At 49.0% G+C, this 13589-nt stretch overlaps 1 protein-coding gene across 1 annotated transcript in view; it reads right to left on the bottom strand.

Annotated features, from left to right (window-relative positions):
• Nucleotides 1-13276, bottom strand: part of LOC135522998 (mucin-17-like) — a 30171-nt gene extending 16895 nt beyond the window's left edge. Inside the window, exons 1-2 of the mRNA XM_064949730.1 lie at nucleotides 11776-13276; nucleotides 302-1774 (exon numbers count right to left, since the gene is read on the bottom strand). Of these exons, the coding sequence (XP_064805802.1) occupies nucleotides 302-1774; nucleotides 11776-12823 (2521 nt within the window). The 5' untranslated portion in view covers nucleotides 12824-13276. The remainder of the gene's footprint in view (nucleotides 1-301; nucleotides 1775-11775) is intronic.
• Nucleotides 13277-13589: the final 313 nt, after the last annotated feature.

The raw sequence follows: 13589 nt of genomic DNA, 5'->3' as shown, positions 1-13589 counted from the left end.
GAGCAGAGTGTTAGACAGACAGACAGACAGGCGAGCAGGGTATTAGACAGACAGACAGACTGACAGACAGACAGACAGACGAGCAGAGTGTTAGACAGACAGACAGACAGACAGACAGACAGACAGACAGACAGACAGACGAGCAGGGTGTTAGACAGACAGACAGACAGACTGACAGACAGACAGACAGGTGAGCAGGGTGTTAGACAGACTAACAGAGTGACAGACAGGCGAGCAGGGTGTTAGACAGACTAACAGAGTGTGAGACAGGGGGAGGGAGTGTGTGAGAGAGAGCTCTTACTCAGCGCGGGCGGCAGCGGCGGAGCCTGGATGAGTTTTGGGGGGTCGGAGGTTTTCCTAGGGGGGATAGGGGGGTAGAGGAAGGGGTAGTAGAGGGGGGCGGCCAGGGCAGGGACAGTGTGAGAGCGGGGGAACAGGGGTGAGCTGAGGCAGGATGCGTCCAGGCCCGGAGGGGGGGCTCCAGAGCGATAGGGGGGGTCGAGAGCCCCGATGGGGGAGAGGCGGGGAGGGGCACCCCTGTGGATGGGACAGTTTTTGGGGTGGTAGAGGTACCAGGTAGGGAGGGGAGGGAGATCTTTAGAGGTTCTGCTCTGGCCAGGGTGAGAGGTGTGTGTGTGTGTGTCAGTGCGACCAAGGGAACCGACAGTGTGTGTTTTGGCATATGCCATCATCATCGCGTCAACGTTTTTATATGGGGTGGTGCAGCCTTGAGTGTGTGTGTCATTGCTGACGAGTGTGTGTGAGCTGGTGTGAGGCTGTTTATCAGTGACGTTAGCGAAGCAGTAGAGGGAGTCAAAGTCAGTGATGGATTCAGAGACAAAGCCATACTCCAGCTTTTCTTTAGTCTTGGACTCATTCACATAACGATACAAACTATCAATGTTGCTCTTGAAGTCCTTTCCAAAACGATGTGCAGAGTCTAGGCCTCCATCCTTCTTAAAATAGTCACTATATCCAGAATCAATATCATTCTCAGAATAAGTTCCATGGCTGTCTTCATTTAAATCTGTGTGAGTGTATGGTGTAGCAAAGGGGTTAGATAACTGGGTAGTGTAGGGGTTAGGGGTCGTGGACTGGGTAGTGTAGGGGTTAGGGGTCGTGGACTGGGTAGTGTAAAGGTTAGGGGTCGTGGCTGTGGACTGGGTAGTGTAGGGGTTAGGGGTTGTGGACTGGGTAGTGTAGGGGTTAGGGGTCGTGGACTGGGTAGTGTAGGGGTTAGGGGCCGTGGTCTGGGTAGTGTAGGGGTTAGGGGCCGTGGTCTGGGTAGTGTAGGGGTTAGGGGCCGTGGACTGGGTAGTGTAGGGGTTAGGGGCCGTGGACTGGGTAGTGTAGGGGTTAGGGGCCGTGGACTGGGTAGTGTAGGGGTTAGGGGCCGTGGACTGGGTAGTGTGGGGGTTAGGGCCTATGGCTGTGGACTGGGTAGTGTAGGGGTTAGGGGCCGTGGTCTGGGTAGTGTAGGGGTTAGGGGCCGTGGTCTGGGTAGTGTAGGGGTTAGGGCCTATGGCTGTGGACTGGGTAGTGTAGGGGTTAGGGGTCGTGGACTGGGTAGTGTAGGGGTTAGGGGCCGTGGACTGGGTAGTGTAGGGGTTAGGGCCTATGGCTGTGGACTGGATTTCAGTGTGGCTGTGAGGTTGGGTCCTGGGGACTGGTCTTGTATGAGCACCACAGTATCCTGGGCGGTAAGGAGGGATTACAGAGTGGAGGAAATAGGAGGAGGGCTGGGAGTGGGCCAGGGAGAGAGGGGGTGAGGACACTGCCCAGTCAAAAGGAGAGGAGGAGAGGAGGGAGAGGAGTATGAGTAACAGGGGCAGGTTGAGGTGGAAATGGGGATTTAAGGTGGACATGGGGGGCATTCAGGGGGTAGGAGTGTGAGTAAGTGGTGTGTGTGGGTAGGGGGGCAGGTAGGGGTAGTTGGGGGCAGGAAGCGGTAGTTGGGGGTAGGTAGGGGTAGTTGGGGGTAGGTAGGGGTAGTTGGGGGCAGGTACGGGTAGGTGGAGGTTGGGGCAGGTAGGGGTAGTTGGGGGCAGGTGGGGGTAGTTGGGGGCAGGTAGGGGTAGTTGGGGGCAGGTGGGGGTAGTTGGGGGCAGGTAGGAGCAGGTAGGAGAGGTCGGGGGCAGGTGGGGTAGTTGGGGGCAGGTAGGAGCAGGTAGGAGAGGTCGGGGGTAGGTGGGGTAGTTGGGGGCCGGAGGACAAGCGAAAGCAGAGAAGAGGAGAAGGTAAAGGAGAAGCAGAGCCATGGACAAACGTTGGAAGGACGGATGGGATAGAGGGATGAGATCAAGGAGAGGAGCAAAAATGTATGTTGCAAATAAATTGGGAAGAGAGAGAGATGGGGAGAATGTTAGTGTCTGTTGAGAGAAGAATGCAATGTACACCAGTAGATCCCCACCACAACATGCAGTAACGCAGTACACCACCCAGTACCCACACAACAACATACAGTATGTCCAATAGTCTGACCCAACAGACACACACAGACTGACCACAATACATTACAGAGTCAATGGAGGTGGTTCATGAACAGAGGAGTCAAAGTTCAGGTTTAGAGAAGCCTTTCTCTTTCGTTTCCTACTCTCAGTCGTTCACTATTATTTCAACCCCGCCTGTATAGTAGTGGTTCGCTGTCCTCTCTCTCTGTACAGTAGTGGTATGCTGTCCTCTCTCTGTACAGTAGTGGTTCGCTGTCCTCTCTCTCTGTACAGTAGTGGTATGCTGTCCTCTCTCTGTACAGTAGTGGTATGCTGTCCTCTCTCTCTGTACAGTAGTGGTATGCTGTCCTCTCTCTCTGTACAGTAGTGGTATGCTGTCCTCTCTCTCTGTACAGTAGTGGTATGCTGTCCTCTCTCTCTCTGTACAGTAGTGGTATGCTGTCCTATCTCTGTACAGTAGTGGTATGCTGTCCTCTCTCTATGTACAGTAGTGGTATGCTGTCCTATCTCTGTACAGTAGTGGTATGCTGTTCTCTTTCTGTACAGTAGTGGTATGCTGTCCTCTCTCTCTCTGTACAGTAGTGGTATGCTGTCCTCTCTCTCTATGTACAGTAGTGGTATGCTGTCCTCTCTCTCTGTACAGTAGTGGTATGCTGTCCTCTCTCTCTGTATAGTAGTGGTATGCTGTCCTCTCTCTCTGTACAGTAGTGGTATGCTGTCCTCTCTCTCTGTATAGTAGTGGTATGCTGTCCTCTCTCTCTGTACAGTAGTGGTATGCTGTCCTCTCTCTCTGTACAGTAGTGGTATGCTGTCCTCTCTCTCTATGTACAGTAGTGGTATGCTGTTCTCTTTCTGTACAGTAGTGGTATGCTGTCCTCTCTCTCTATGTACAGTAGTGGTATGCTGTCCTCTCTCTCTGTACAGTAGTGGTATGCTGTCCTCTCTTTCTGTACAGTAGTGGTATGCTGTCCTCTCTTTCTGTACAGTAGTGGTATGCTGTCCTCTCTCTCTGTACAGTAGTGGTATGCTGTCCTCTCTCTCTGTACAGTAGTGGTATGCTGTTCTCTTTCTGTACAGTAGTGGTATGCTGTCCTCTCTCTATGTACAGTAGTGGTATGCTGTCCTCTCTCTCTGTACAGTAGTGGTATGCTGTCCTCTCTCTGTACAGTAGTGGTATGCTGTCCTCTCTCTGTACAGTAGTGGTATGCTGTCCTCTTTCTCTGTACAGTAGTGGTATGCTGTCCTCTCTCTATGTACAGTAGTGGTATGCTGTCCTCTCTCTCTGTACAGTAGTGGTATGCTGTCCTCTCTCTATGTACAGTAGTGGTATGCTGTCCTCTCTCTGTACAGTAGTGGTATGCTGTTCTCTCTCTCTCTCTCTCTCTCTCTGTACAGTAGTGGTATGCTGTCCTCTCTCTCTGTACAGTAGTGGTATGCTGTCCTCTCTCTATGTACAGTAGTGGTATGCTGTCCTCTCTCTCTCTCTCTCTCTCTCTGTACAGTAGTGGTATGCTGTCCTCTCTCTCTCCCTCTCTCTCTCTCTGTACAGTAGTGGTATGCTGTCCTCTCTCTATGTACAGTAGTGGTATGCTGTCCTCTCTCTGTACAGTAGTGGTATGCTGTCCTCTCTCTATGTACAGTAGTGGTATGCTGTCCTCTCTCTCTGTACAGTAGTGGTATGCTGTCCTCTCTCTATGTACAGTAGTGGTATGCTGTCCTCTCTCTCTGTACAGTAGTGGTATGCTGTTCTCTTTCTGTACAGTAGTGGTATGCTGTCCTCTCTCTCTGTACAGTAGTGGTATGCTGTCCTCTCTCTGTACAGTAGTGGTTCGCTGTCCTCTCTCTCTGTACAGTAGTGGTATGCTGTCCTCTCTCTCTCTCTCTCTCTCTCTGTACAGTAGTGGTATGCTGTCCTCTCTCTATGTACAGTAGTGGTATGCTGTCCTCTCTCTGTACAGTAGTGGTATGCTGTCCTCTCTCTCTCTCTCTCTCTCTCTGTACAGTAGTGGTATGCTGTCCTCTCTCTATGTACAGTAGTGGTATGCTGTCCTCTCTCTGTACAGTAGTGGTATGCTGTCCTCTCTCTCTGTACAGTAGTGGTATGCTGTCCTCTCTCTATGTACAGTAGTGGTATGCTGTCCTCTCTCTGTACAGTAGTGGTATGCTGTCCTCTTTCTCTGTACAGTAGTGGTATGCTGTCCTCTCTCTATGTACAGTAGTGGTACGCTGTCCTCTCTCTCTCTCTCTCTCTCTGTACAGTAGTGGTATGCTGTCCTCTCTCTCTCTCTCTCTCTCTGTACAGTAGTGGTATGCTGTCCTCTCTCTCTCTCTCTCTCTCTATGTACAGTAGTGGTATGCTGTCCTCTCTCTGTACAGTAGTGGTATGCTGTCCTCTTTCTCTGTACAGTAGTGGTATGCTGTCCTCTCTCTGTACAGTAGTGGTTCGCTGTCCTCTCTCTCTGTACAGTAGTGGTATGCTGTCCTCTCTCTCTCTCTCTCTCTCTGTACAGTAGTGGTATGCTGTCCTCTCTCTATGTACAGTAGTGGTATGCTGTCCTCTCTCTGTACAGTAGTGGTATGCTGTCCTCTCTCTCTGTACAGTAGTGGTATGCTGTCCTCTCTCTATGTACAGTAGTGGTATGCTGTCCTCTCTCTGTACAGTAGTGGTATGCTGTCCTCTTTCTCTGTACAGTTGTGGTATGCTGTCCTCTCTCTATGTACAGTAGTGGTACGCTGTCCTCTCTCTCTCTCTCTCTCTCTGTACAGTAGTGGTATGCTGTCCTCTCTCTCTCTCTCTCTCTCTCTGTACAGTAGTGGTATGCTGTCCTCTCTCTCTCTCTCTCTCTCTATGTACAGTAGTGGTATGCTGTCCTCTCTCTGTACAGTAGTGGTATGCTGTCCTCTCTCTCTGTATAGTAGTGGTATGCTGTCCTCTCTCTGTACAGTAGTGGTATGCTGTCCTCTCTCTATGTACAGTAGTGGTACGCTGTCCTCTCTCTCTCTCTCTCTCTCTGTACAGTAGTGGTATGCTGTCCTATCTCTCTCTCTCTCTCTCTGTGCAGTAGTGGTACGCTGCCCTCTCTCTCTCTGTACAGTAGTGGTACGCTGCCCTCTCTCTCTCTGTACAGTAGTGGTATGCTGTCCTCTCTCTCTGTACAGTAGTGGTACGCTGTCCTCTTTCTCTGTACAGTAGTGGTACGCTGTCCTCTCTCTCTCTCTCTCTCTGTACAGTAGTGGTATGCTGTCCTATCTCTCTCTCTCTCTCTCTGTGCAGTAGTGGTACGCTGCCCTCTCTCTCTCTGTACAGTAGTGGTACGCTGCCCTCTCTCTCTCTGTACAGTAGTGGTACGCTGCCCTCTCTCTCTCTGTACAGTAGTGGTATGCTGTCCTCTCTCTCTCTGTACAGTAGTGGTATGCTGTCCTCTATCTTCACCTTCTCTCTCTTTTTTTCTTTCCCTCTCTCTAGCAGAGAAAAGTACCGTTGGTTACGCTGAGTCAGGCTATGGAGAGTTCTGTTCCTGCCTGGCTGCGCACTGTCTAACTCTCTGTCTCCTTGGAGATGATTGGATAATAGCCTATGCTGACTAGAAGTCCATTCTGCACAGAAATACATTGTCTCATTTAATATCACCGTGACAGAGAGAGAGGCTACACAGAGCGTGTTAACTACCATACCTTGGTTTAGCCTTGAGTTGATCTGACTGTCTCTCAGATGCAGCCACACATTACACTTCCTGGTTTATTTTGCGCTACTGTGAAATAAGTCTCTGCCATTGGTTGGTAGATGGAGCCCCTCCTCTTTGGTTCTTAAAGCTGTACACGCATACGTGACAAATAGTCTGGTCTGAATTGTATTATTTGTTTACAGTCTGTGGGTAGAAATTGGCCCTACATAACCTAGGATAAGTTTATCCTACTGCTGTGAGGAGCTGACCACACATAACTCTTGGCTTTTACATACCCACAGAGGGAAGCACACTACACTACACACTACACAGAGGGAAGCACACTACACGCACATTCACACATTCATTCAACATTTCTCCTGAAATGTACATTGTGACTTTGATTAGAAAAATAACAAATATATATTTCAGACAATAATCACATAATGAAATGACTTGTAACAATGTAAATTGTTATCAAAACAATAAAGCTGTGAAGTTGAAATACAAATGAATAGAGGTATTCAGCCCTTCAGCCTATGGAACTAAGGACTAGAGGTCGACCGATTAATTGGAATGGCCGGTTAATTAGGGCCGATTTCAAGTTTTCATAACAATTGGTAATCAGCATTTTTGGACACCGATCATGGCTGATTACATTGCACTCCACGAGGAGACTGGGTGGCAGGCTGACTACCTGCTATGCGAGTGCAGCAAGGAGCCAAAGTAAGGTGCTAGCTAGTAAGGTGCGAGCTAGCATTAAACCTATCTTAACATAATCACTAGTTAACTACACATGGTTGATGATATTACTAGTTTAACTAGCTTGTCCTGCGTTGCATATAATCGATGCGGTGCCTGTTAATTTATCATTGAATCACAGCCTACTTCGCCAAACGGGTGATTTAACAAGCGCATTCGCAAAAAAAGCACTGTCGTTGCACCAATGTGTACCTAACCATAAACATCGACGCCTTTCTTAAAATCAATACACAAATACAGTGGGGCAAAAAAGTATTTAGTCAGCCACCAATTGTGCAAGTTCTCCCACTTAAAATGATGAGAGAGGCCTGTAATTTTCATCATAGGTACACTTCAACTATGACAGACAAAATGAGGAAAAAAATCCAGAAAATCACATTGTAGGATTTTTAAATGAATTTATTTGCAAATTATGGTGGAAAATAAGTATTTGGTCACCTACAAACAAGCAGGATTTCTGGCTCTCACAGACCTGTAACTTCTTCTTTAAGAGGCTCCTCTGTCCTCCACTCGTTACCTGTATTAATGGCACCTGTTTGAACTTGTTATCAGTATAAAAGACACCTGTCCACAACCCCAAATAGTCACACTCCAAACTCCACTATGGCCAAGACCAAAGAGCTGTCAAAGGACACCAGAAACAAAATTGTAGACCTGCACCAGGCTGGGAAGACTGAATCTGCAATAGGTAAGCAGCTTGGTTTGAAGAAATCAACTGTGGGAGCAATTATTAGGAAATGGAAGACATACAAGACCACTGATAATCTCCCTCGATCTGGGGCTCCACGCAAGATCTCACCCCGTGGGGTCAAAATGATCACAAGAACGGTGAGCAAAAATCCCAGAACCACACGGGGGGACCTAGTGAATGACCTGCAGAGAGCTGGAACCAAAGTAACAAAGCCTACCATCAGTAACACACTACGCCGCCAGGGACTCAAATCCTGCAGTGCCAGACGTGTCCCCCTGCTTAAGCCAGTACATGTCCAGGCCCGTCTGAAGTTTCCTAGAGAGCATTTGGATGATCCAGAAGAAGATTGGGAGAATGTCATATGGTCAGATGAAACCAAAATATAACTTTTTGGTAAAAACTCAACTCGTCGTGTTTGGAGGACAAAGAATGCTGAGTTGCATCCAAAGAACACCATACCTACTGTGAAGCATGGGGGTGGAAACATCATGCTTTGGGGCTGTTTTTCTGCAAAGGGACCAGGACGACTGATCCGTGTAAAGGAAAGAATGAATGGGGCCATGTATCGTGAGATTTTGAATGAAAAACTCCTTCCATCAGCAAGGGCATTGAAGATGAAACGTGGCATGACAATGATCCCAAACACACCGCCCGGGCAACGAAGGAGTGGCTTCGTAAGAAGCATTTCAAGGTCCTGGAGTGGCATAGCCAGTCTCCAGATCTCAACCCATAGAAATCTTTGGAGGGAGTTGAAAGTCTGTGTTGCCCAGCAACAGCCCCAGAACATCACTGCTCTAGAGGAGATCTGCATGGAGGAATGGGCCAAAATACCAGCAACAGTGTGTGAAAACCTTGTGAGGACTTACAGAAAACGTTTGACCTCTGTCATTGCCAACAAAGGGTATATAACAAAGTATTGAGATAAACTTTTGTTATTGACCAAATACTTATTTTCCACCATAATTTGCAAATAAATTCATAAAAAATCCTACAATGTGATTTTCTGGATTTTTTTTTCTAATTTTGTCTGTCATAGTTGAAGTGTACCTATGATGAAAATTACAGGCCTCTCTCATCTTTTTAAGTGGGAGAACTTGCACAATTGGTGGCTGACTAAATACTTTTTTGCCCCACTGTATATATTTTTAAACCTGCATATTTAGTTAAAAGAAATTCATGTTGGCAGGCAATATTAAACTAGGGAAATTGTGTAATTTCTCTTGCGTTCATTGCACACAGAGTCAGGGTATATGCAACAGTTTGGGCCGCCTGGCTCGTTGCGAACTAATTTGCCAGAATTTTATGTAATTATGACATAACATTGAAGGTTGTACAATGTAACAAGAATATTTAGACTTGTGGATGCCACCCGTTAGATAAAATACAGAACAGTTCCATATTTCACTGAAAGAATAAACATTTTGCTTTCGAAATGATAGCTTCTGAATTTGACCATATTAATGACCTAAGGCTCGTATTTCTGTGTGTTATTATATTATAATTAAGTCTATGATTTGATATTTGATATAGCAGTCTGACTGAGCGATGGTAGGCAGCAGCAGGTTCGTAAGCATTCATTCAAACAGCACTTTACTGTGTTTTGCCAGCAACTCTTCGCTATGCATCAAACATTGCGCTGTTTATGACTTCAAACCTATCAACTCCCGACATTGGGCTGGCAATACTAAAGTACCTATTAGAACAACCAATAGTCAAAGGTATATGAAATACAAATGGTATAGAGAGAAATAGTCCTATAATAACTACAACCTAAAACCTCTTACCTGGGAATATATTATCTCATGTTAAAAGGAACCACCAGCTTTCAAATGTTCTCATGTTCTGAGCAAGGACCTCAAACGTTAGCTTTTTCACATGGCACATATTTGCACTTTTACTTTCTTCTCCAACACTTTGTTTTTGCATTATTTAAACCAAATTGAACATGTTTCATTATTTATTTGAGGCTAAATTAATTTTATTGATGTATTATATTAAGTTAAAATAAGTGTTCATTCAGTATGGTTGTAATTGTCATTATAACAAATATATATATATAAAAATTGGCCGATAAATCGGTATCGGCTTTTTTGGTCCTCCAATAATCTGTATCGGCGTTAAAAATCATACCTCTACTAAGAACCACTCTAAAGGTAGCCTATAGTATGAATCTCAGCCATTCTGGGAAGTGAAGAACAGTCTGGAAAAAAGAAAGATGTAAGATAGAGGAGAAAGGAGTGAGTGAGAGGTCAAGGACAGAAGAGAGGCAGGAGGAGGTAGGCAACAAAACATGAACCAATGACTCACCAGATAGTGGAGAGAGAGAGGGCATGATAGAGTGAAGGGGAGACCGAGAGAACAGGCTACAGTCTACAAACAGTGAAAAGGATAGAAAGAGAATGAGGGAGGAGGAAAGAGACAAAAAGGAAGAGAGATATACAGAGAAAGAGAGCTAGAGGGAGATGGGGAGAGGGAGAGAGAGAGGGAAATGGGGAGAGGGAGAGAGAGGGAGATGGGTAGAGAGAGGGAGATGGGTAGAGAGAGGGAGATGGGGAGAGAGAGAGGGAGATGGGGAGAGCGAGAGGGAGATGGGGGAGAGAGAGGGAGATGGGGGAGAGAGAGGGAGATGGGGAGAGAGAGAGGGAGATGGGGAGAGAGAGAGAGGGAGATGGGGGAGAGGGAGATGGGGAGAGAGAGGGAGATTGGGAGAGAGAGAGAGCTAGGAGATGGCGAGAGAGAGATGGGAGATGGCGAGAGAGAGAGAGGAGTTGGGGAGATGTGGGGGAGGGAGAGAGATGGGGAGAGAGAGATGGGGAGAGAGAGAGGGTGAGCTCGAGGGAGATGGGGGGGAGAGAGAGAGAGAGAGAGGGAGATGGGGAGAGAGAGAGAGAGGGTGAGCTAGATGGAGATGGGGAGAGAGAGAGAGAGAGAGAGAGAGAAAGAGAGAGAGCAAGAGGGAGATGGGGAGAGAGAGGGTGAGCTAGAAGGAGAGAGAGAGAGGGTGAGCTAGAGGGAGATGGAGAGAGAGAGAGTGTGAGCTAGAAGGAGATAGCTGTGTGTACTCCATTACTTCCCCCCCGGTCTGCAGATTGGATGAATAATTGAATAAGGCAGTGATGACATCATACCAGGCCCACAGGAAGCACTGAAGAGATTCCACCATCTCTTCCTCCCTCTCTGTCTCCCTCTCCCACTCTGCCCCATACTCTTCCTCCCTCTCTGTCTCCCTCTCCCACTCTGCCCCATACTCTTCCTCCCTCTCTGTCTCCCTCTCCCACTCTGCCTCATACTCTTCCTCCCTCTCTGTCTCCCTCTCCCACTCTGCCTCATACTCTTCCTCCCTCTCTGTCTCCCTCTCCCACTCTGCCTCATACTCTTCCTCCCTCTCTGTCTCCCTCTCCCACTCTGCCTCATACTCTTCCTCCCTCTCTGTCTCCCTCTCCCACTCTGCCCCATACTCTTCCTCCCTGTCTGTCTCCCTCTCCCACTCTGCCCCATACTCTTCCTCCCTCTCAGTCTCCCTCTCCCACTCTGCCCCATACTCTTCCTCCCTCTCTGTCTCCCTCTCCCACTCTGCCCCATACTCTTCCTCCCTCTCTGTCTCCCTCTCCCACTCTGCCTCATACTCTTCCTCCCTCTCTGTCTCCCTCTCCCACTCTGCCCCATACTCTTCCTCCCTCTCTGTCTCCCTCTCCCACTCTGCCCCATACTCTTCCTCCCTCTCTGTCTCCCTCTCCCACTCTGCCCCATACTCTTCCTCCCTCTCTGTCTCCCTCTCCCACTCTGCCCCATACTCTTCCTCCCTCTCTGTCTCCCTCTCCCACTCTGCCCCATACTCTTCCTCCCTCTCTGTCTCCCTCTCCTTTCCATCTCCATCATCTATCTGTCCATCCTAGACAGAAACGACATTCCACTGCACCCATCTATGGATGCATCTCTCTCTTCTTCCCCACATTTCTCTTTCCCTCTACTCTGGAACACGGAGAATTCTCCCCGTGTTTTTGTCACCCTTGTCTCTGCTGGTTTACTTTTTATTCCCAAGAGAGGACACCGTTTCAGATGTGGTGTTGTGTAACATAATATTAGATGGAAGGTGGCTTCCGTGAATACTGTAGTTTGTTACTACCTCCACATTTTCACCCCAAATCAGCACCTCACAGTCAGCAACTAGGCCTATAGTCATCATCATCATCATCATCTAACTCACCTGTAGTTCTTGACTCCCAGGTTCTTCCTCCATCAGCTGTTCCTCTCACCTCCACCTCTTCTTCCTCTACCTCTTCTTTCCTCTTTTCTCCCTCCTCTTTTCTCTGTCCATCCATCCTCCACAGGTTCCCTTCACTGGCTGAGCAGCCAATCCGCTGCGAGGGACATAACTCGGGTTGTCCAATCGCATCCTCTGCTTTCTGGAACATTTCCCTAAAAGCAGCCAATGAGGTGAGGGGAGGTGGTTGCAGGAAGGTGGCCTGGGCCTGGGAGGTGTACTCCCATTGGATTCCGTCGCTGTCCGTCTTTTCCCTCCTCCACTTGAGGTTGTAGAGGAAGTCAGGGTCAGGGGTTATGACTGTGGGATCAGGATCCGGTTCAGTTATTAGTTGGTAGGCCGGGGAGCTGTGTTTGCTACGGTTACGCAGTTCTTTGAAGGTCATCACTTTTGAACCCGACCCTGACGTTGACCCAGATGACGACGTTGACCCAGATGACGACGTTGACCCGGAAGTAGATTTCTTCAGGGTTTCCTCATTGGATTTTCTAACTTCCAAGGGCGGGGGCAGGGTCAGGGTTTCACCATCGGGGGAGAAAGCCATGAGCCAATCAAATCGCTCAGGGCGTAAAGAGTTGGCGAGTAGGGTGCAAACTTTGAGGGGGGGCAGGGTAGGGGGGGCAGGGGGTAAGGGACGCGGGGGAGGCGGGGGAGGGGTTTCCGTGAGCACAGGGGAATATTTGAAAGTCTCGAAGTTAACATTGTTAGAGGTGTTGGTATTGCCAGTGCTGTAGTAGGAGTCAGATGCTAGGCTAACGTTAGCCCCAAACATGCTGTTTCTGTTCCTCCTTCTCGCCATGTCAGTGAAAGACGTGGTTCTAAACACATCTCTGCTCTCCTCTTTCTCTCCCTCATCCTCCTTTACTCCTCCAAATATATCAGTCTCTCTATCCCTCTCCACCTCTGACCTCCCTTCTCCATCTCTCCATCCATCCACAGCCAACCCATCTATATCATACTGCTCCTTAGCCTTCTCCTCTTTTCTCCTCATCCCTCTATCTTGTGTCTGTCCAGGCCTGGAGGTGTGGTGGGTCTCCCCCTCTACCTCCTCCTCCAGTCCCCCCACACAAACCCCCAGCTCTGGGCTGAGTTTGAGGAGCTCAGCCTGGGTCAGTCCTGCTAGCACCAGTAGCTTACGGATCTCATCATCCAACGCATGGAAAGAGGGAGGAGGGGGGAGAGAGGGCGGGGGAGGGATGGCAGGGGGGGTGGTGGAGTTGGAGATGGAAATGGTGGGGGCAGGGGGGAGAGGAGGGGGGCGAGAGTTGGGAGGGGAGAGGGACAGGGGGGTCTTCCCGCATCCTGCTTGGAGGGTGGCGAGACGCTGAGCCTCCTTACGGGCTAGGTGCTTCCTCCGAGGGGGAGGGATGGGGGGAGTGGAGGAGGGGAGGGAGAATGGGAGAGGGGAAGATTTGTAGAGAGTAAAGTAAGGGATGGGCTGACAGAGAAGAGGAGGGGGACGGAGCGTGGGGAAGGAGGGAGGGCCTTCTCACACCTGAAGGTGTAGAAAGTGGGGGATGAGGATGGAGAGGTGCAGACAGAGACGGAGGGGGTGATGTCACGGCTGATGTTGATGTAGGTGTGGAGTTCAGAGTTCACGCTGGCATAGCGGGCAGGGGGTTTGGGGGGTCTCGGTGGGAGCTCTATGGGCGAAGAGGTCTCTGATTGTGAGACCAGGGGCTCGTCACAGTCTGAAGGTGCTGTCAGGTCCACTCCAGCATCAGAGAACTCCTGGGAATCTCCCAAAGACCCTCCCC

Source organism: Oncorhynchus masou, chromosome 30 (assembly GCF_036934945.1).
Source record: "Oncorhynchus masou masou isolate Uvic2021 chromosome 30, UVic_Omas_1.1, whole genome shotgun sequence".
Lineage (NCBI taxonomy): Eukaryota > Metazoa > Chordata > Actinopteri > Salmoniformes > Salmonidae > Oncorhynchus > Oncorhynchus masou.
Note: the sequence above shows the minus strand (reverse complement) of the source record. Positions and strands in the feature narration are given on the sequence as shown.